The sequence below is a fragment of the Ceratotherium simum genome, chromosome 19, assembly GCF_057802395.1.
Source record: "Ceratotherium simum simum isolate JZ-2026a chromosome 19, ASM5780239v1, whole genome shotgun sequence".
Classification (NCBI taxonomy): domain Eukaryota; kingdom Metazoa; phylum Chordata; class Mammalia; order Perissodactyla; family Rhinocerotidae; genus Ceratotherium; species Ceratotherium simum.
The window spans coordinates 31,668,239-31,690,580 of record NC_141918.1 but is presented as its reverse complement, the minus strand read 5'-3'; the positions used below and the strand labels follow the sequence as shown (position 1 = coordinate 31,690,580).

The 22,342-nt window shown below is 39.2% G+C and overlaps 1 protein-coding gene across 1 annotated transcript in view; it reads right to left on the bottom strand.

Moving 5' to 3' along the window:
- The window catches only part of LOC106800543 (uncharacterized), a 138,792-nt gene extending 119,387 nt beyond the window's left edge, over positions 1-19,405 (bottom strand). The window contains 10 exon segments of the mRNA XM_087443743.1: positions 498-659; positions 4,068-4,169; positions 5,966-6,118; positions 8,717-8,874; positions 9,884-10,022; positions 11,127-11,321; positions 12,414-12,527; positions 15,784-15,894; positions 16,282-16,354; positions 19,269-19,405. Of these exon segments, the coding sequence (XP_087299869.1) occupies positions 498-659; positions 4,068-4,169; positions 5,966-6,118; positions 8,717-8,874; positions 9,884-10,022; positions 11,127-11,321; positions 12,414-12,527; positions 15,784-15,894; positions 16,282-16,354; positions 19,269-19,405 (1,344 nt within the window).
- Between the last annotated feature and the right edge of the window lie 2,937 nt (positions 19,406-22,342).

Below are 22,342 nucleotides of genomic sequence, written 5' to 3'. Positions count from 1 at the left end.
AACTGGACTTGAACACTCCACGTAAAGTATCTCCTCTGCATTGTTGTTCATTCTTCCCTCCTAGAATGTGCTCCCTACTTCCCTCTCCACCATCACTTTGCTAAGCTTTATATTTCCTTCAAGCCCAGCATAATTTCCTCCTCCTTCAAGAGGCTTTCCCCAATAGAACCAACCATGTGGGGACCACCTTCCCTCTAAACACTCACGATATTTAACAACTGTCCAACTCATTTGGTGTTGAGCACTGGAATGTGCAGCTTTGCATTGGTATTTATCGGTTGAATATATGTCCTGGTGGCAATATCTCATATTATACCTCTTTGTATCCCTCTTTTTAATTAGCGTTTAATCCTTTTTTATATTGAAAACAAATCTGGCTAGGTAATAGAGCTTTTGCAGGTAGGGTCTCTGAAAAACTACCAAAGTAAATTTCTCAGGTCTATACACAGATGGTGAGTTGAACAGAAAGGCATACTGGTTATTTCTTTCTGTTGTACCTGGTAGAGGTTGATGTTGCTATAAATGTTCTCCCAGATTTGGTCATAGTTGCACTGATGCAAACCCTGGGAAGCTTGGAAAGTTGGATGAGATGGAGCCAGCGTGACTGTTTTTGTAGCGTGATCTTGGAGCACTTGCATTACTCGCTCAGGGTTGGAAATCTTGAGTAGAACAGAGAGGAGAAGGAATAGTTGGGAGAAGGATTATTCCCTTCTTCTCAGCAAGAATTTGGTCATGTACACATGAATAAGAAAGAAGCCCTAGGTGGGACATTATTCAATTAAAAAATAAGGTTAAATTCAAACAGCATGATTCCCTTATGTATGTTCATCCATTCAACACTAAAAGTATTCAAATATATGTAGCAGCTCATTTAAAATTCTGTGACAACCCCCTAAACACAATAGCAGGTGGCACCCCCATAAGCATTGTGGCACCAATGAAAAGATAAACACCCATCAGTTTTGGTACAAACTCTGCTGTTAGGAAGCTGCCAAGAGATGGAGAAGGAGGCAGCTCAGTTGTGTGGGAAAGGCACAGGCTTTGTCAGGGTACAGACCTGAGCTTGCATCCCTGCTGGAATCCTGGCTTTTCCGTGCAGAATAGGACAAGTCAACCTAATAAAAACACTAATGATGTCTCTCCCAGGATTGCTGCAAGAATGCCTGGCATGCAGTAGGTGCTGAATAAATGTTCCTTCTCCTCTTCTGGAGGTAAAGAATCGAATAATAGTCCCAGAGCTGAACTTCTACTTCAGTGATACACATATTACTATATTTCAATCATTTTACTATCACAAGGAACCTCAAAGATCATTTAGTCCAGTCTCTACCAAAATCCCAACAGCATTTTTTGCACAAGTACAAAAATTGATTCTAAAATTCATATGGAATCTCAAGGGACCTGAAACGGCCAAAATAATTTTGAAAAAAAAGAACAAAGTTGGAGGACCCATACTTCCTGATCTCAAAACATATCACAAAGCTACAGTAATCAAAATGGTGTGGTACTGGCAAAAATTAGACATATAAACCAATGGAATACAATAGAGAGCCTAGAAATAAACCCTCAAGTATATGGTCAAATGATCTTAGACAAGGGTACCACGACCACTCAATGGAGAAAAGACAGTGTCTTCAATAAATGGTGTTGGGAAAACTGGATATCCACATGCAAAATAATGAAGTTGGACCCTTATCTTACACTACATACAAAAATTAACTCAAAATGGATTAAAGATCTAAACATAAGACCTAAAACAGGAAAATCTTCATGACATTGAACTTTGCAATGGGTTTTTGGATATGACACCAAAAGCACAGGCAAAAAAACCAATAATAGACAAATGTGACTACATCAAACTTAAAAATTTCTGTGCATCAAAGGACATAATTAGAGTGAAAAGGCAACCTATGGAATGGAAGGATATATTTGCAAATTATATATCTGATAAGGGGTTAAAATTCAGAATATATGAAGAATTTCTATAACTCAACAATAAAAAATCAAATAACCTAATTTAAAAATGGGCAAAAGAATTCAATAGACATTTCTCCAAATATGATATACAAATGGCCAACAGGCATATGAAAAGGTGCTCAACATCACTAATTATTCAAGAAATGCAAAGCAAAACCACAATGAGGTATCATCTCATATCCATTAGGATAGCCAATATCAAAAAAAAAAATAGAAAGGAAGTAACAAGTGTTGGTGAGGATGTAGAGAAATTGGAACCCTTGTGCACTGTTGGCGGGATTGTAAAATGCTGCAACTGCTATGGAAAATAGTATGGAGTTTCCTCAAAAAATTAAAAACAGTATTACCTTATGATCCAGCAATTCCACTTCTGGGTATATATCCAAAAGAACTGAAAGCAGGATCTCAAAGAGATATTTACAAATCCATGTTCATAGCAGCATTATTCACAATGACCATGAGGTGAAAGCAACCCAAATGTCCATCAACAAATGAATAAACAAAACATGGTGGATACAAGCAAGAGAATATTATTCAACCTTAAAAAGGAAGGAAATTCTTACGTATCCTACAACATGGGTGAACCTTGAGGACATTATGGTGGGTAAAATAAAGCAGTCACAAAAAGATAAACACTGTGTGATTCCACTAATATCTGGTACCTAGACTAGTCAAACTTATAGAGACAGAAAGTAGAATGATGGTTGCCAGGGGCTAAGGGGAGGAAGGGAGGAATGAGGAGTTATTGTTTAATGGGTATAGAGTTTCAGTTTGCCAGATGAAAAGAGTTCTGGAGATGGATGGTGGTGATAGTTGCACACAATATGGATGTACTTAATATCACTGAACTGTACACTTAAAAATGGTTAAAATGGTCAATTTCATGTTATGTGTATTTTACCACAATTTAAGAAAAGAAGGAAAAAAAATAATATAAAGAGATACCCTGTAGCCTTCACTCCATTTCCCCCAATGTTAACAGCTTGTAAAACTATAATACAGTATTGCAACCTGGATATTGACACTGATACAGTCAAGATATAGAACAGATCTATCACCACAAGGATCCCTCATGTTGCCCTCTTATAGCTACACTCTTTTCCCTTGCCCACCAGTCTCTCCTTAACCTCTAGAATCCATGAATCTGTTCTCCATTTCTATAATTTGCCGTTTCAAGAGTGTTGTATAAATGGACTCATTTGGTCTTTTTGAGACTGACTTTTTTCACTCACGTAGTGCTCTGGAGATTCATCAGGTTCTTGAGTATATCACTAGTTTGTCGCTTTTTATAGCTGACTGCTATTCCGTGGTATGGATGTACCACAGTTAGTTTAACTGTTCACCCACCGAAGGACATCTGGGTTGTTTCCCGTTTTTGGCTATTGCTAATAGAGCTGATATAAATGTTCATGGGGAAAAAAAAGGGAAGGAAATCCGGTCACATGCTACAACGTGGATGAACCTTGAGGACATTACGCTAAGTGAAATAAGCCAGTTACAAAAAGACAAATACCGTATGATTGCACTTGTATGAGATATCTAAGAGCAGTCAAATTCGGAAATAGGAAGTAGAATTGTGGATGTTAGAGGCTGTGGGGAGGAGGAAATAGGGAATTGATTGTTGTTTAATAGGTAGACAGTTTCAGTTTTGCAAGATGAAAATGTTCTGGAGATCTGTTTCACAACAATGTGAATATACTGAACACTACTGAACTGTACACTTAACAATGGTTAAGATGATAAATTTTATGCTATGTGTTTTTTAACACAATAAAAATAGAATAATTTAGTCTAATATTTTTGTTTCACCAATGAGGAAGATAAAACTCAAGGAGGTTATGTGACTAGACCAATATCACACAAAGACTTAGTGCTAAAGCTGGACTAAAATCTAGCTCTTTTGATAATTGTTACTCTCTACCGAAAGCTAACAGGATTATACAAGTTTGGCAATTAGATTAGAAAGTTCCAAATAAAGCCTTCATAATGAATCCATGGCCAACATTTTTTAAAAGGGAAAGAAAATTCAGTTTTCTGAGAACTATTTTAGAAAGAATTTTATCTACTTGGGAACATAGTTACTTTCTTACCTTCAAAAACTTTGCTTGGAGTTGCATTAATACATCTATTCTTCTCCGTTCCTTTAGTCTGGTCAAAAGTTTCTTTTGCCAAGGATCACATTTTGGCTTAATCTAGTGGATAAACATGTTCACACAAAGTTACAATATACCAATGGTTCTCAATAAAAGTTGCAAGCAAAGAGATTCAAGGACCTTCTGAAACGGGATCTGGCCTCAGAGCTAGAAAGTTTGCTAGAGCATGTGAAGTCTTGGAAAGGGTCCACATGCGATCACAGATCCGTGGAGGGAGATGGCAGCAGCAGGTTCTGTTGGTGCCTGGCCTATGAGATGCAGTGGCTCTGTCTGGGATGACACAGCACCATCCATGAGCAGGAGGGACCCTAAATCCATCAGTGCTGGGCACTGCACTTGATTTATGGGGCAAAGAGAAGTTTGCCCACAAAGACTTCTGGTGACTCCATATGTAAAACTTCACTTTTCACACTGACAAGCTCTATTTCAAAAATTAGTTCTATGGCTGTAAATACATCAATACACTGATAACTCTCAAATTTATATCTGGCTCTAAGCCCCAGCCTGTTATACCTGGCTGTCTCCTTGACATCCATACTTGGATGGCAGTGTAACAATCTAAATGGGAAGCCTGGCTTCCCCTACACTGACTACCTATTTTCTGGAGTCCCAGACTTAGGAGTAATCTTTGATTTCTCTGCTTTCCTTCCATCTGTCTGTATTTCATAAGACTTTTCTTTCCTTCATAATGCAGTTGATCCACATTATTCACGGATTTTGTATTTGCAAATTTGCCTACTCACTAAAATTTATTTTTAACCCTAAAATCAATTCTGGCTGAGCTTTCCTGGTCATTCATAAAAATGCACAGAATGGTAAAAACTTTGAGTCGCCCAACTCCACATTTCCAGCTGAGGTCAAACAAGGTGAGATTCTGCCTTCTTGTTTCAGCTCTCGTATGTAAACAAGTGTCCTTTTTGTGGTCTATTTAGTGCCAGTTTCTGTACTTTTGTGGTTTTTGGGGGTGATTTCACTGTTTATAATGGCCCAAGCGTCATGCTGAAGTGCTGCCTAGTGTTCCTAAGTGCAGGAAGGCTGCGATGTGTCTTATGGAAGAAATACACATGTTCCATACACTTCTTTCAGGCATGAGTTCTAGTGCTGTTGGCCACAAGTTTGATGCTAATGACCCAACAACATATATTAAATAAAATGTCTTTAAACAGAAACACTCGTAAAACAAGGTTATGTATTGACTGGTTGATGAACCTAACCCTGCGTTTCCCCTATGAGCAATGGTTCCGTTTTTGTTAATTCAGTGTTCGTGGCAATTTTATAGCACATACCTACCCTAGATAATGAGAATTGACTGTACTTAACTACCACTAAAATCATCTCATTTAATCTGCTTACTTGTGTGTTGTTTGTGAATTGTATATCTCCAGCACCAAGGGCCATGCCTGACACACAGTGTGTACTCAATAAATAATTTTTGACTAAAAAGCTGGATTTATACAAATTTTGTTATTCTTTGTTCTTGCCAAATAGCCAAGACCATTAACAACAAGAAGGGAGTTCTGACCCAACATAGGGGTACGGGAGTATGGAGAACTTCCAGAGAAGGTGGATCAGCATGGCTAACTTCAACAGAGACCCAAGGCAGGAAGGAGCTGGGAGATCCTGGCACACAAGGCCAGGTTCTCTGAGCTGCCTCTGCTGAGGACAGGCAGGCACCTACTTTTGGTCATAAGAGGCAGTTTGCTGAGGGCATTGAGGAGAGGGGACAGCAGGGACCTGATAGACCTGGTGCTGCCAGGTTGCCTGGCCTGCTTGGAGGATACTTTGTGACACTGCTGACATCAATGATAGGTGACTGTCACCATAGGTCCCCTTACCTTTATAAAGGATATCCAGTTGGCTCTCTTTTTCAAGGCCATACCAGGTCCTGCCAAACCGAAATCCTCCACTTTAGCTATCCTAGCATCGTAGTCCGGAAACGTTTGCATTCCCTGTTGCTCCATGAAGATGCTTTGAAATTTTTGGGAAACCTAAACAGGATTAAGAAGAGAGAATTAGAACCCAGAAAAAAGTCTCAGATTACAGGTAATTTTAGAAACAGCTGCTGATTGCCTTTGAAACAGTCTTGGAGTCAAAGTGATTCATAAAACACGACTCTGTGACAGTCACAGGACCTTAGAGGTATATACCTGAGAGGTACATGTATTCAGTCAGCTCATTACCATAATTGTGTATGTGACTTGTTCTGAATATCTGCTCCAAAGATTGGAAATTATGTAACATTTATTTACATGTATTTTGAGCCAGGCCCTATCTGGGAAGTAAATTGTCCACCTTTGGAAATACATTCATTTTTTCTGGCCACCTAGTAAACTAGAAAAGCTAAGGATTAGATAAATCCTGCTCCCAGAAGCCTACTGGATGTTGCAGAGAGAAGGGTCCAGATGCTAGGACCTGTGAATACTCTTTAAAGTACCTCAGCCAATCCCTTGATATCTCCCTTTCAGACTGAGGCTACCAGTGCTTTCTGTGACAGAACTTCCTGCTGCCAAAATGCAGAACACTCCTTCCTCCCTTCTCCAGGCCTAGTGAGCCTGTGGCGTGCCTTCATCACTGCACTGGCCGCATTGCGTCATGATTTCCTCACACATGGTGAGCCTCTTGAGGGCACAGCCTATGAATCTCAAGAACCTGACACATGGTGATGGTTGCATAACAATGTGAATGTACTTAATGCCACTGAACTATCCACTTAGAAATGGTTAAAATAGTAACTCTTATGTTATCTATATTTTATTACGCATACACACAGAACTTATCACAGTGCTGGCACATATGAGGGCCTCAATGGAGGTTTCTGGAATGAGTGAGTGAGTTCAATGAGTCACAGAGCTAAAGATTCTTCCAGTTAATGTTGGTCCCTCCCAGGCTGTGCTGTCCAGTACTGTTGCCCCTAGGCACATGTGGCTGTTTAACATTTAGATGTAAATTCCCTAAAATTAAATAAAATTTAGAATTTAGTTCCTCAGTTGCACTACCAACATTTCAAGTGCTCAACAGCCGCATGGGACTAGTTAACATATCAGACAGCACAGATACAGACGGTATCTGCCGACAGATACGTATCAGACAGACAGATCCATCGGTGCAGGCAGTTCAATGAGACAGTGCTAGTCTAGGGCTGAGTGGCAAACTTTTTCAAATATTTCAGCCTTTGCAGACCATACGGTCTCTGTTGCAACTACTCGGCCCTGCGGTTGTAGTCTAAAAGCAGCCGTAGATAAACATTAATGAATAGGCACGGCTGTGTTCCAATAAAACTGTATTTTAAAAAAAACAGGTGATAGGTTGTAGGCTGTAGTTTGCGGACCCTGCTCTAGGGCATTAGAGAACCAGAATAAACAGTACCCAAAGACAGGAACTCTTCCTACACAGAAAATTGTTGTAATGTGATTGATTATCTTGGGAGCACAATTAGCATTGCACGTAATACTGCGATAGGAAAATCAGCAGTGGAAATTATCCTTATATAAAGGAGACAAGCTGTTCTTTGGGAACAAGGCTGCCTCGTGAGAGTGCCCAATAGCCTCCTGTTCTCTTGCTGTCACTGATGATAGTCTACTGTGCTATTATTTTTTTAAATTTATTTTGGCTCTTTTTAAACACTATCTTATTCTGATTCTGTTTTTTGTCTATCATAATATTTGGTGATAATGAAGGTAAAGATACTCCCGTAGAAGCGCTCTGCTGAAGATACAGCTGCTGGTGAAATGAAAAGAAAGGCAAAAACCTAAACACCTTCACCTTCAAAGAAACCAGAGGACATGTGATTCCACTGGTTCCGTGAGCTTAAAGAGTCTGTGTGACATACCACTAGAAAAAGTCCTAGAGAAATAAAGCTGGAATAAAACACATGGAAGTGAAAATTCAAGGTCAGGCAAATGGTGATAGAGGAAACAGTGGCTTCTTCTCACACAAAGAGCATTCAAAGACATTCAGATTTGATTTTGCCCTGTTCGGATCAATCAATTTATTATTTTTACCTAGCAAATATATACACTTGCAAACATTATACACCCAGAGCTAGAAAAATCTTTATTGTTAAAACTAAAAAATAATCCTATTTTTCCCTTTGAAACAAGTTTTAACATTGCTTCTGATAATACGGGTTTTTTTTAAGGAAGTGCAACACTGTGTTATAGCAGAGCAGACTGCATGACTTTAAACATTAGGAGACAATATACACTTTACTGAATACAAAGCATTTGCCAATAGGAGAACTATTGCAACACATTCTGAGAATTGAAGGGGTTTAGACATAGACAACTCCACCATGCAAATTTGCTAAATCTTGGCTACGTTTACATCATCTACTACAGACTATAACCTACCTTTTTCTTTAAATTCCGCAGAGAAACAAATCTTACAATCCCTCTGGGTTGGATAGTCAAGGGTCCCATTACTCTTACAGAGAGGAAGTTCAACTGCTAATCTGAATCTCACCTCTTACTATCATAGTTTATCACTCTAGAAACAATCGTGGCAGTATAAATATCCAACTTTGTGGAATACTAGTGTTTTCTTTCATGAACATCTATATTTGTATTAAGAAAGAGTCCATCAAGTACCAAGGAGAAAAGTTCCATTTCCTTAGCAGCATCCCTTAGTTCATCCACATCATATGGGATATTGAAATGGGAGAGCAGGAGCCTCAACTGAGGTTTCAGTTCTTCTGTTTCTGTTGTGTGTTGGGGCAGGATGAAGGCAGCTTTTGCTCTCATCGGCCCTGGAAAACATCCAAAATCAAGAGCATTAAGACCAATAAACACCAGAAGAGAAAAGGGAGAATCTTTTGAGATATTTGGAGGCAGAGCCTCCTCTGCTGATGGGGAAGGCCATTCTGCTTCTTGCCCAATGTTCTCTGCCACAATTTACAGACTGCACCATGCTTGGCCAGGCCTATCTGACAAACTCTTGGTGCTGGATTTCTGGGGGAGGTAGCCTGGACCCCCCTTTCTCACAGCCTGCAGGATAAACCCAACAGACCCTTTGGGGAATGACTTAGTGGGAGCAGAACTACCTATAGTCCTTCATGGTAAACAGAGAGTACGATTTATAAGTTAACCAACAAATTAGAAGTAGGTGAGAGTCTTCACCTCCTTTCACCTGGCTCACTCCCACTCATCTCTAAACACCCAGTTTGGACTCCTCTCCTTTGAGATGCCTTCTCTGATTCCCCACCACTGGGTTGGCTGCCTCTCCAGGTGCGCCCAGTATATACCCCAAGCAAATATGTCACTCAGAGTAGAAACCTGATCAGGTTTTTTAGTCACCGGTCACAAAAGGTAGGGGCCGTAAAACTGTTACACTGATTCAGATAAGGAAAGTCTTCTAAATCATGCAATATTAAAGATGAAAGGGACCTTAGAACACACTTAATCTGAAAGGCTTATTTTGGAGATGAGTAAATTGAGGCCCAAGGAGATGAAATGACCTAAAGGTGGCGAGGCCACAACAGAAACAGGGCTAGAGCTCAGTGTTCCCAACTTCAAGTGCGTTGCTTTTTTCCTCTCTCTTGATTTGCTAGTTATAAAGATGGAGAGAATAACGCCTAAGAGAAGTATTTGTTATTATTTTCTATCAGAAAATATTAAATTAACAGTTTATTAAGAAAATATAACTTTTTGGTATGCAGAAAAATTTCAAGCAAGATCATGTGACAAAACAGCACTTGTGCAAAATCACAATCCTCTTTTCTCCACATAACCCTAGGGGAAGGGAGACTAATTTCTTACCTGAAACGCTGGTATCCATAGGGCCTGGACACGCAGAGCACTGGATGTCATCAACGTGGACATTTTCATTCTCCTGACCAACCTCAGGGGCTTCATCTACTACACTCAGCACTTTGGAGATGGGCAGATACTGGAGAGCCTGCAGAAGGGCACAACCAAGAGGCTGCACGTTAACTCGATTCTCACAGAAGCTTCCAGACTTTGGTTCAGGAGCAGCCCTTTGCTTTGACAGAGGAGCAGTGAGGTAGAGGTGGTCTCAGTAACCTGCCTAATCATGAGAGGCTAAATCTGGAGCTGGGAGACCTGGTGCTGTCACCAACTCTGAATGACCTTAACCCTGGGCAGGTCCACATTGATCAAGCACCCATAATGGACAAAGCACTGTGTGAAGTGCTAGGGATGCAAAGATGAATAAGACATGGACCAATCTCAAAGTGTTCACAGTTTAGTGGGTGACCCAGACTTAGGAGCAGATTGTTATTACATCATGTGAGTGGGAAGAGATCCCATATCATATGAAGTGAGAGGTAGACCCCATAGTGATTGACTGGGGAAGGGATGATGTTAGGATGTGGCCAGGTATCTTGTTTGGGTGACTCTGTGGTTGGTGGTATCACTGAGATAAGGCATAGAGAAGTAAGAAAAGACTTAGGTGGCAAAACAATAATCTTTCTAAAATGAAAATACAATCAAGTCACTCCTTTCTGATGCCTCTAGCCTGGGTTAGGGCTTCACCTCTGTGACTTTCTTTACCCAGTGCTTATACTTATTCTATTCTTTCTTATCACACTGTATTTCAGTTGACAATTTATTTGCCCATTTTCCTACCATCCTGGAACCCACTTACTTTCCAGCAAAGACTATATCTTCCCTACATGGCCCAGGACATGTACCTGGCATATATTAGACCTTAATTAGGTATTGCTGAATAAAAAAGTGGATCTACATTAGTGAGTATAAATCCTGAACAAGATGATGAAAACAAGAACTTACAGAGAGAATATGAAATAGCACAACAGAGACATCTCTGAGGAAGCTAAATTAATGGAGTGATTTCATTAGAGCAAGTTCTAAAAGAAAAAGATTTCAAAGAAAAAAGCTAGTGACCCATAACTTTCCTGTCATTTGTAGACAGGTGGAACATAGAAACCGACAATCCAAAACAAGGTGACAGATGTGAGAAAACAATGTGCTGACCAACCTGGGAGGGTACTGCGTCATCCCATAACTATGTTTTACGTACCTGCAGATAGTGGTGAATAGTCTTGAGTGAGTGTAGGTGACACACTAACCACTTTGTGTAAATAGTCAAGTCTTCCTGTGTCACTAAGTTAGGAGGATTGTTTTTTCCCAGAAGGAAGTTTTCTCGTGCAACAGACAATCTTTCAGCTCTCTGAAGGGCATCATTGTACTCCTGCATAATGTAGGCAACTTGTTTCTGTTTAACAGAGATGCAAAGACAGAACTTGGCTATTTGCAAGCCTTATTCTCTTATGTCATTTGATTCCAAGCATAGGGTAATGCTGTTTGGGGGCCAAATAAGGGCCTCTTGAAATATCAAAATTCTCCCACATTCTGAATTTGACTGACAAGGGCAGTGGTCACATTCTTAGGACTTTGAAGGAAAAAGTCTCCAGGAAAGAGCCAGTGCATAAGGATGTTTGGTAACTGGAGCTGGCTTCCTAACTTTTTACCTATAGCAGAGGAGGCCAAGTCTACAAAGGAAAATGCATTTTCTATCATATAAAGCTTCCTTCAAATCTCATTCTTAAAAATAGGTACCATTATCTTCTGCTACAGGAAGAACAGGCAAGTAAGTACATCCCTGAGTTCCTTTCCCATCTTTAGCTGTGACTTTAAAAAAATTGACAAGTTATATTGTTGATGAGAATGTAAATTGGTGCAGCTTTTATGGAAAACAGTATGGAGATTCCTCAAACAATTAAAATAGAACTACCACATGATCCAGCAATCCCACTTCTGAGTATACATCCGAAGGAAACTAAATCAGTATCTTGAAGAGATATCTGTATTCCCATCTTCATTGTAACATTACTCACAATAGCCAAGATATGAAAAAAACCTAAGAGTCTGTTGATTGATGAATGGGTAAAGAAGATGTGGTATATATATACAATGGGATATTATTCAGCCATGAGAAAGAAGGAAATCCTAATATTTGCAACAACATGGATGAACCTAGAAGACATTATGCTAAGTGAAATAAGCTAGACAGAGAAAGACAAATACTGTATGGTCTCACTTATATGTGGAATCTAAAGAAAACAAAAAGTCTGACTCGTAAAAGCAGAGAATAGAACGGTGGTTAGCAGGGGCTGGGGAGTGTGAGCAGGAGAAACGTGGAAATGTTGGCCAAAGGACACAAATTTGCAGTTATATAGGATGAATAAGCCTAGGGCTATAATGTACAGGCATGATGACTATACTTAATAATAGTGTAATGACAAGCTTATTGATCATTTTGTTTCGTTATGACAAATAGCACAGGTTCTTTTCATGGGCTTCCTACCTTGTAAAGAGGATAAAGTTGCTCCATGATCTTACTGTGCTGGCAAAACCTCTTCCACCTAAGCATGTGTAAATATTTACTCTGGGCCAGCTGGGTAATTCTCTCTGTATAATACTTTAACAACAATAACAAAAATTTACACTTAGTATACAATTATAATAGGAAGACTGAATTAAGTCTTAAGAACACTAAGAAAATCAGTCTCTGGTTGTTTTGGAAAGACAGATTTTTCCATATGAAGATGATAAAGTTAAGAAACCTGTCTCAAGATACCATTCAAACTTAAATAAAGCAAGTAGGCATTTCCGAATCTATATGATCTGTTGCCAATCCAACAGATTGTAGTTTCATTTACCAGTTAATCAACAGTTTTAGCAGTAACATAAAGGCCTGTAAAATTGCCTAAAGCTGAGCTTAAGATTTCTTAAAAACTGAAGTTATGAGTCTAAAATACAATGCATGTTACAGGTAAATTATAGCTTTTAACCTTAGACCAGAAATTTTATTTATACTTAAGAGCAGTTAAGTAAAAAACATTTTAAAATGTTTTATTTCTGATAATAAAAATAATACTGACTATAATGGAATAAGTAGGACCAGACCTCACCCTTCCATCATAAACAACTAGAAAATAGGAAAAAATACATAAGACAACTGTTTTCTGACATGGGACAACAGGCAATGTAGGACTGTGGTCCTTGAGAAGAAGGAAACAAATGAAAGGAGCCCTATCACCTGAAGAAGGCGGTTTCTGAACCATGCAGTAGGAAAGGGAATCCTAGGCAGAGCACAATGGTATCGCTGATTTAAGGAAAGAGAAATTCAAGTTAGAGAAGCTGAATCAGCTGAAGTTTGCAGGGCAGAGTATTGGAAAGGAGGAAGTTATGCAGATAAAGGGCTCCACAAATCTGCAGAGAGATCGCTTTGAGTTTCTTGGCGACTATTATGCCATACATACAGAGGGTGAAACTCCATGAGGCTATGCAAAGAATAACTGACTAGGGAATTGTAAACTGACCAGTTCTCAGAGTTCATACAGGGCTAGGAGATGTTCAAGTTCCAGTCAGCCAGAGTGCAGAGCCCTCATTGAACACATGGGGCATTCAGTGGAGACGTCAGAGGGGTCACAATTTAGTAATAAGGATAAACTATCCCTAGAGCAAAGGTTACTCTAAACCTGCTCTAACAAAACTTAAAACCAAGCCTTGAAAGTATGAAGCTGATCTACAACTTAATTGCCTGCCAGAATAAAGTCCAATGCTCTTTAAAGGAAGACAAAAAGAAATCATCATTCAAAAATGTAAAACTGCAAAGCCCAGTGTCCAAAAGAAATATCACTAGACATGCAAAGAAGCAGGAAAATATGACCCATAAGCAGGAGAAAAACTAATGAAGAGAAACAGACCTAGAAATGGCACCAGTGATGAAAATAGCAAACAAGGACTTTAAAAAAGCTATTATTAATATGCTCCATATGTTCAAGGATTGAAAGGAAAATGTAAACATAATAAAGAGAGAAATGAAAAATATAAAAAATAATCAAATAGAACTACTGTAAAAGAAAACTACAATATATGAAATAAAAAAATTCATTTGGCAGGATTAACAGCAGATTAGACAGTGCAGAAGAAAACGTTAGTGAACTTGAAGATACAGCAATGGAAACTATATGCAATGAAGCACTGAAGAAAAAAAGACTGAAAAAAATTAACACAGCCTCAGTGACTTATGGAACACTATGAAGTGATTTAACACATGTGTAATTGGAGTCCCAGAAGGAGGGATGGAGAGAAAATACATATTTGAAGAAATAATTGTTGAAATTTTGTAAAAGAAATTGATGAAAATGATAAAATCACAACCCAAGAAGTTCAATCAACTCCAAGGAAGAGAAACACAAAGAAAACCTCATCAAGGAACATCATGATCAAATAGCTTAAAACCACTAAGACACAATCTTAAAAACAGCCAGAGAACAAAAGGACACATTATGTTAGGAAATGGAAGGCAGAAGATAATAGAGCAACATCTTTAAAGTGATAAATGAGAAAAACTATCAACCTAGAATTCTATATTGAACAAAAATACCTTTCGAAAATGAAGGCAAATAAAGACTTTTTTCAAAAAAACAGAGACTGAGAGAATGTGTCCCTGGCAGATCTGCACTACAAGAAATGTTAAACTAAGTTCTTTAGGCAGAAGATAAATGATACCATATGGAAACTTAGACTCTACTAAGGTTTCTCAACCTCAGCACTATTGACATTTCTGGTGGGCACTGTCCTGTGCACTGTAGGATGCTTAGCAGCATCCCTGGCCTCTACTCACTAGATGCCAGTAGCAATCCACTCCCCTCCCCAAATTGTGACAACTAAAAATGTCTCCAGACATTGCCAAATGTCCCCCATCTGCAACCTCCCCTTCTCTCCAATGAGAACCACTGAGATACACAAAGGAATGAAGAGCGCCAGAAGTGATAGGGAAAGAGAATCAGGGTGAAGATCATGACAAGTTTGACTTGCAAATAGAATCTCAACATCTTTTGTTACTTTGTGATTCATTTATTAGTTAATTGCTAACTAGTTGCTAATGAATTAATTTGTAGGCATAGTGAGGATACAATTTATAACACAAGAGTAAAGAATAAAGAATTTTAAAAATCAAAACAAAACATGCTCATTATAGAAAATTTAGAAAATATATAAAAGTAAAAAGAGGAAATTCATTATCCTGCTATCCAAAAACAGTGGTTGCTAACATTTTGGTCTATGTTCTTCAAGTGATTTTTCTATACATTATGTGACCATTATTATGATATGATACACACATGCACATTTAGTTTTTGTTAACTGATATTACATAATATAATGATTCCTTATGCTAAAAAATGTTTAATGGCAGAACAATATTCTATCAAATACCACAATGTTTTTCTTAACTTTTTCTCCTGTTGTTAGACACTTAGGCAATTCCATTTTTTTCATTTTATTATAATGCACAATAATTACGTAAAATTTTTTTCCCGGTGTTGTGAGTTATTTTCTTAAGAAAGATTTCCAGAAATATCTCCCCTAGGTCAGCCAACAGCTTTATGAGGACTGAGACAGTCTTAGTCAATGCAGTATTACCTCATAATACCAGCGCAGGGAGTAATTAGTAGAAACTTAACTGTTTAGTGACAGTAACTGAGCTGAGTTTAACTGTGGCATGGGTCCCTAACAAAGAAGAGCGTTTACACTAACCAACTTCTGCAAACCACACATGTAGAGAAAATCCTACCCTGGCCAGAGGGTATACCAGAAAGCCAGCTTTGTTCATACATTTCCACTAAATTCCAGATCTGTTTTTCAAATTGCAATATGACTCTTACCTGCAACAGAAGCAAAGGTAAATTTTCAGGAGTGTACTCTCTTCTTAGGCAGCTCTCTAGCTCCCTCTGCATGACGTCTGCTTGAACAACAAGGGGCTTTGACTCAGCTACCTGAACCGCAGGCAACAGAGCAGGCAAACAAAGGGAAATAAGAAAACAAAATTATCAGTGTTCATGAGAAAAAACGACATATGATTTCTGACAGTTTTTACACAACACATTATGCTATTATACCTAAGTTTCCAAATAATGAATTTTAACATCACAAATCAAGGAACTGTAAAGTTCAAAACATCATAAAAATCAGATATCTCCAAAGAAGTAGTGACCTGCTCTGATCCAGCAGTCAGCTGAGTATCGGGCTGTTTTGCTCTCATAAATGCTGTCAATAACATCAACTGTTTGTTTGCAAAAACAAACTTTTCCTGCTAAGAGTTTCCAACAAGTTAGCAAAATCTAATTTATTGTTGTATGGAAATTGCCCACTCTCCTACTCACCTGTAAAGTTTTCTTTAGAGCCAGTTCCCTTTCTCGTCTAAAGTAAGAAATGTCCTTTGGTATTCGAACAGAGCTGCAGAAAGACATATGCAATAGAAGCTCTAACTGTAGAAGCCAAAATAGATCAGATTATCGATAGGCCCCGATTAATCTATAACTCTTCACGACTGCTCATTTCTAAATACGTATATCATATTATACTGGATCGTTGGGGGCAGTTAAAGGCCACATGCTTCCGTCTTAGTCAGAATCTCTCTTGTGTGTACCTCATGTTTGCTAAACCTTTCCCTGGGCCAATTTTCCTCTTCTTCTCCCCACACGATCGTAGTCTTTCCTTCTACCCCCTATGCCTCTTGATTTCTGACTCCAGGGTACAGAGAGACACATGATGGTGAAGATTTTTCTTTCTCCCACCTGTATGTCCTCCGGGAACCTGATGTCTAACAACTACTATGCTTGTCAGACCTCTATCTCACCCTAGTTGACCAGAGAACTAGTATCTTATAATTTAAACAAAATGTTTTTATTTTTGTGTTCTTGCTCAATTATCTGGGGGGTGAAAATGACCTTTAAGTGTCAAACATGAAACACTTGGGAAATTATCATAACCAAGTTTTCTGCTGCAGAAAAATTATTTATCCCTAGGAAAAACATAGCAGAAGTGCCTGCTTAAGCAGCCTCGTGGACTGCGGTCCAAGCCCAGTCACGAGGGAGTTGTTTGCACCATGGGGTCTGCTGAGGAGGCAAGAGCAGCGCTGCTATAGGGCCCGATGAGAGAGTGGGACCCTGGGTCAGGAAGAGGGGAGCTCCCCCCACTTGGTGTAAGATCCACCCCAAGGCTTGGCAGCTTTGGGAACATCAGGGGATAGCAACCCTGGTGCAGACGTCACTTTCTTAAGATGGGACTTTATCAACATTGGTGAGGGAGCCACAGCAGGTAGTTTTGGAACACATGTGAGAGATTACCTCAAGATGTGAGGGGGATTATAGGCAGTAAAATTTAGGTTAATGTTGTTCATAGGACCCTACCGGTCTCCGTGGATAAGTTTCAAGGGAAGATGAAAGTAAACTGTTAGTTTGTACCCTTGCCAGCAGTTCCCCCTACTGGAGGCATGGTCCTGTGGAAAGAGCACCAGTCAGCCACATGAGCCTAAGCAACCCATTGAGACAGTTGTGTTGAATTCCCAACTGAAGTTGGAGAAAATGCCTCCCTTATCTCCTCATGTCTTGGCTTTGATGGAAAAAACAAGGCAAGCTCTGAAAGGGCCTTGAGAGTAAAAGCATCAGTAAATCGAAAGTATCCTTCCTGTGATTACTGGGTACCCGAATCCTGGCTGCAGCCTCATGGGGGTGGAGAACGAGTAACCAACTAGAAAGGGGATGAGCTACTAACCAGGCAGTCAGGGAAACAGAAGAAACCTATCCCTTCCCTGCCCTCTTGTCTTCTAATAATTTGGCACGCTGGGAGATTGGGCAGGGCCCTGGGCTTAGCTGTCCCAGCCGTCTCTTACTCAGATCATGTCTTTCCTCTCAGTGAACCTCAAAGTGTCTGTGAATGACCTAAAAGAGATTGGTGAACATAAGTGGTGTGTACATCAACCCACAAAAAGAGATTCACTCATTTGTTCATCAAGCATTGTTCATGCAGCATACATTCATTCATTTATTCATTCAGCAAGCATCTGTGAAGCACTTAACAACTACAAAGACCTGGGCTTATGTGGTAAAATGACTAACGCACAATCATCTTCCAGTTCTCAATAGATTTTTCAGTCTAGCAGGGAATGAGAACGCTAAAGCGATTGTCAGGAGTGGATATTTTCCATTTTCCTTGGACTCCAGAACCTGGCAAACAGAAGGTGCCCAATAAGCATCTGTTGGAGTAATAGACTCTTTCAGTGCAGTGTTTGGTGGTTTAGGAGAGTAGAGAAATACAGGTATCCAGAGATTTCCCATCACTCTGTCCTAAAAAGGACTTCAGAAAGCCTTTCTTATCACAATGTACAGTGGGGAGCCGCTTACCTGACACTCAGACATTTAAATTGTAACAGTATCAACACTTGATTTTTGCATGGTTTTTTCTGGTTTTCAAAGTGCTTTAACATGCATTATCTCAATTGATCTCTATAAAGTAGGCAAGGTACATATTTTTAACCTCATTTTTCAAATAAAGAAACCAGAGTTGAGAGAAATTGTGACTTGCATGTTTCCATTACCTTTCCACTTCATCACACAATCATTGATCTGCTTCATACACCCAAGGGCTTTAAATACCAAATTATAAAACACACTAAATACTGGTTCTTCAGAATCACCTTTGGAATGAGGTACTAATGCACCTACTTACTGTTTCTTCACCTGATCTTCCCTCCCCAACCCTCACCATCCACGTTGTGTTTGCTCAGCTAGTCAACCTAAGTGGGTTCTTATAACTGTTCCTCTTGATCAATTGTGACAATAACAGAAACAGGGATATAAGGTCCTGGCCCATGAAACTTGCCACTTAGAGGCTGATCTGGCTACCCCGTTTCTCTAAGAGAATTTGATTGCTGTCGTTGGCAGCATTTACCTACAGAATAGCTCCTAATAGAACATCATTTTGCAGAATTCATCACCAGATATCTAGCATTATCTCAGTTTTGAAATTTCTCATCAAAATCAAGGTCAAATTCAATTAAAATATTATTGGAGGAAATGAGATCTCTTCTCATTGAGTTTGATTTGTATACATAATAGCTTCTGGAACTTTAAGACAATGGTATATGTGAAATGTTAAGAGCACTTTTCCATTTTCTTTGTCAGGACATTGTCTCTAAATGCCTCAACAATTCTAGAATATAGGAAAACCTTAGGGGCAGCAGTCACGTCTGAGTTTAAGATAATCCCAATTGTCCAAATAAAAAGAAGAGGGGGGCTGATGGAGATTATGGAGTGAGAGTGAGGGTTAAAACCCCTGAAGACCATGCCTTCGCACCGCCACTGTTTACCTATAAGATCGATGAGCTGTTCCCTGAAGAGTCTCCTGTTCTTCTATCTCAGACTTCAGTTCAGTCAATCGCACAGCCAGTTCTTTCTCCAACAGCTGGATTCTTTCTGTGGAAGTGATCTTATAAATTTCATCCATGGCTTGTGTTTACTGTTCTTCTGTATCCCTGAAAAAGAAGAGCACAAAGCTTGTGGCTGATCCCTCAGTGACCATTACCCAGTGTGTGAGACTTTGTCTATCTTTGTCCAAGAAATCATGTCAACTTTGCGGAAATGTATGATTTTGCAAGTTGAAGAAACAGCCGGACTAGACTGTTGTCGTTTATTGATTTAATTACCATTTAGTAAATGGTAGAGAAAACATAGGTTAGAATCTCTATTGACAGTATCTTTGTTCAGCCCAGTTCACCTTCAGACACATCTCTGCTCCAGCTTTGACTCGGGGGTTTATTAAATGAGAATGCATCCCCCTGCCCCACCCCGGTAGTCTTAATAAAGGCTGTGGGGATTACACACTAAATGTTATGAATGGCGGTTATTGCTGACTGCTAGTATTACTTCAGCTGGAACAAACGATAGGTATGTACAGGATCCCTCTACATGCCTAGAGTATTTCTCCATAAACCTTTTTGAAGGCATGAGCTGCTGACTAGGGAGAATATACCGAGGGTGGAGAGCTATCTAACATGATCATGATCCATGCACTTTTGGGTTTGGAAGAAAATCATACTTATGCATTTGATGTATTTTTCTCAATTTTAAATGCTTATATTTATCATACTGCTTTTACCATTAAATAAAATAGTTGATAACCCCATCCCCCACCCAACCCAGTTCACAGCCTGTCAAATTCAATGCAATTGTTTGCTAAGTACTTAGTGTCAATATTCTAATTAACAACACAGATTAACTGCATGACCCAGAATGGGACCCATGAATTGCAGGGGATTCAGTGAATGATGTGTTTCTTGCGCTGCTGCTGCCCTTACTTGTCCTGGACAAGTAGGGGTAAAGTCACTCTAGGGCCACACTAAAGAGGTTTAAAATATTTAAACCTTCCCTTTTTCCTTTGACATTTCTAAGATTTTCATTCTTCCTTTCAGAGATATTTCATTTTCTGAAGTTAATCTGCTGCCGTTTCAACAAATAATTAAGCTGTAGAGATGTTTTGTGTAAAGGCATCCTTTGGGAGCCTACTTATTCTTTTTATAAATATTAAAAATGGAAATGAGCATCCGTGTTCAGTCTAGGTTGTGAACCTACTGAGTGATAAATCTGTCATGTTTGGCACACTGCTGGAGCTCAATAAAATGCACTGTTGTTGTTCTTAGCAAAAAGCAAAATGTTGTTATGAAAAATATTTGCCACTTGGCAGTGTTCTTTCAAGTTAGGCAAACAGTTAAACAGCTGCCTTAACAGCTGCTTTCCAACCGGCAGCCAAGAACGGCAGCAACACAGACTGGCTGATTCTTTTCCGAAGGGATGGACATTCTGCCTTCATTTCCTGATCAGTTTCAACACTTCACAGCTCAGAAATGAGAACATTTAATCCTTCACCATTTAGCTTGCTATAGTCAAGTACAGTATTCACAAAATTAACATAAGGAGGGGTCAGTCTTTGACAAATGTCCATGAAATAGATCCAACCCAGAGGAATCTATGCCTGCTGGGCACTCCTGTCTAGTGTCAAAGAGACAAACAACTGTTTATTTTGGGAGGGAGGATAGGGTGGGTTCCATTCACTGAGCACCTACTCTGTGTCAGGCAGGCATTTAAAGTCCCAGAAAAGGGACTTTCTCAAGAATTGCTTCAATAGTGTTTTTAAAAAATAAGTATATTTAATTAACTATTGATTGCAAACCAACAAACAAAACATCTTTTTTTTTATGTGTTTAAAAAGTGGTAAAATCTAAGCTCTAAGAAAAAGATAGTAATATTTGCTTGAGCAGGGTTTGAGGGTGTTCAGTGGGTGGTTAAAGCAGGCTTCAATGGGGTTAAAGCAGCCATGTTTAGAAGAGAATGTAACTTTAGACTCTGCTAGGAAAATGTATAATGCATGTCAAAAACTTCAAAGTGATTACTAAAAGAATAGAAATGCAACCTAGAGCTTCCTAAACAAATGGGGGTGAGGGGCAGGAACGGGTCTTTTAAATCCAAAAGAAGGCAGGAAAAGAGAAAAAAAAGGGAAACAAAAAGAAATATGGTAGAAATAAGTTCAAATATATCAGTAATTGTAATAAATATAAATGGATTAAGCCCATCTATCAAAACAAATAAATCAGCACACCTTCGAGCATTTTTAAAGCCCCTAAAATTCGGTAATATGATGTGTACCAATATCAAACAATGATTTTTATTCTAGCAAATGCCAGAATTTAAACTGATAAGCAAGCTGGCCCCATATCACCGTGGGGCAATTCAATCTTCTTCATGAATATCCGCACGGATAGATACTCTATAATTTCCCTGGGTAAACATTTTTGATGCTTGGTCATCTTTGATCATCAAAGTGTTCTTCCTGTGTGCAAATGAAATTTCTCCTATTTTACATTACACACCATCTTCTGGATCAGTAGGGTAAGGTTAAGCAGATTTAACAAAAAGACACAGTCATCAGTGGCTTAGAGAACGAAATTGTTTAGGTGTATCTAATGTAACAGTGCTGATGTGAATGGTTCAGGGGAGTAGAGCAGCTCTGCTCCTCCTGGGCGTTCAAGGACCCAGGTTCCTTCCAAGTCAGTGTCACCATCCCCTAGGCATTGTTCAAACACACTAGTGTTTTCTCTTCAGTGTGGCTATAGATCATGATCTTTGGTTGGGTGAGGAGACACAGGAGACAGATACATCTGATGCCTGAAGTGAATAACCTGCTTCTACTTCTAGCTTACTGACAGTTGGGGGGTTTTTTCTTGAATGAGTATTGAACTGTGTCAAATGCTTTTTCTGCATCTACTGAGATAATCATGTAATTTGCCTCATTTACTTGTTAATGTGGTGCATTTCACAGATTTTTGATTGTTAATCCAAAACTGCTTTCTTGGAATAAATGCCACTTACTTGTGATTTATCTTTTTTT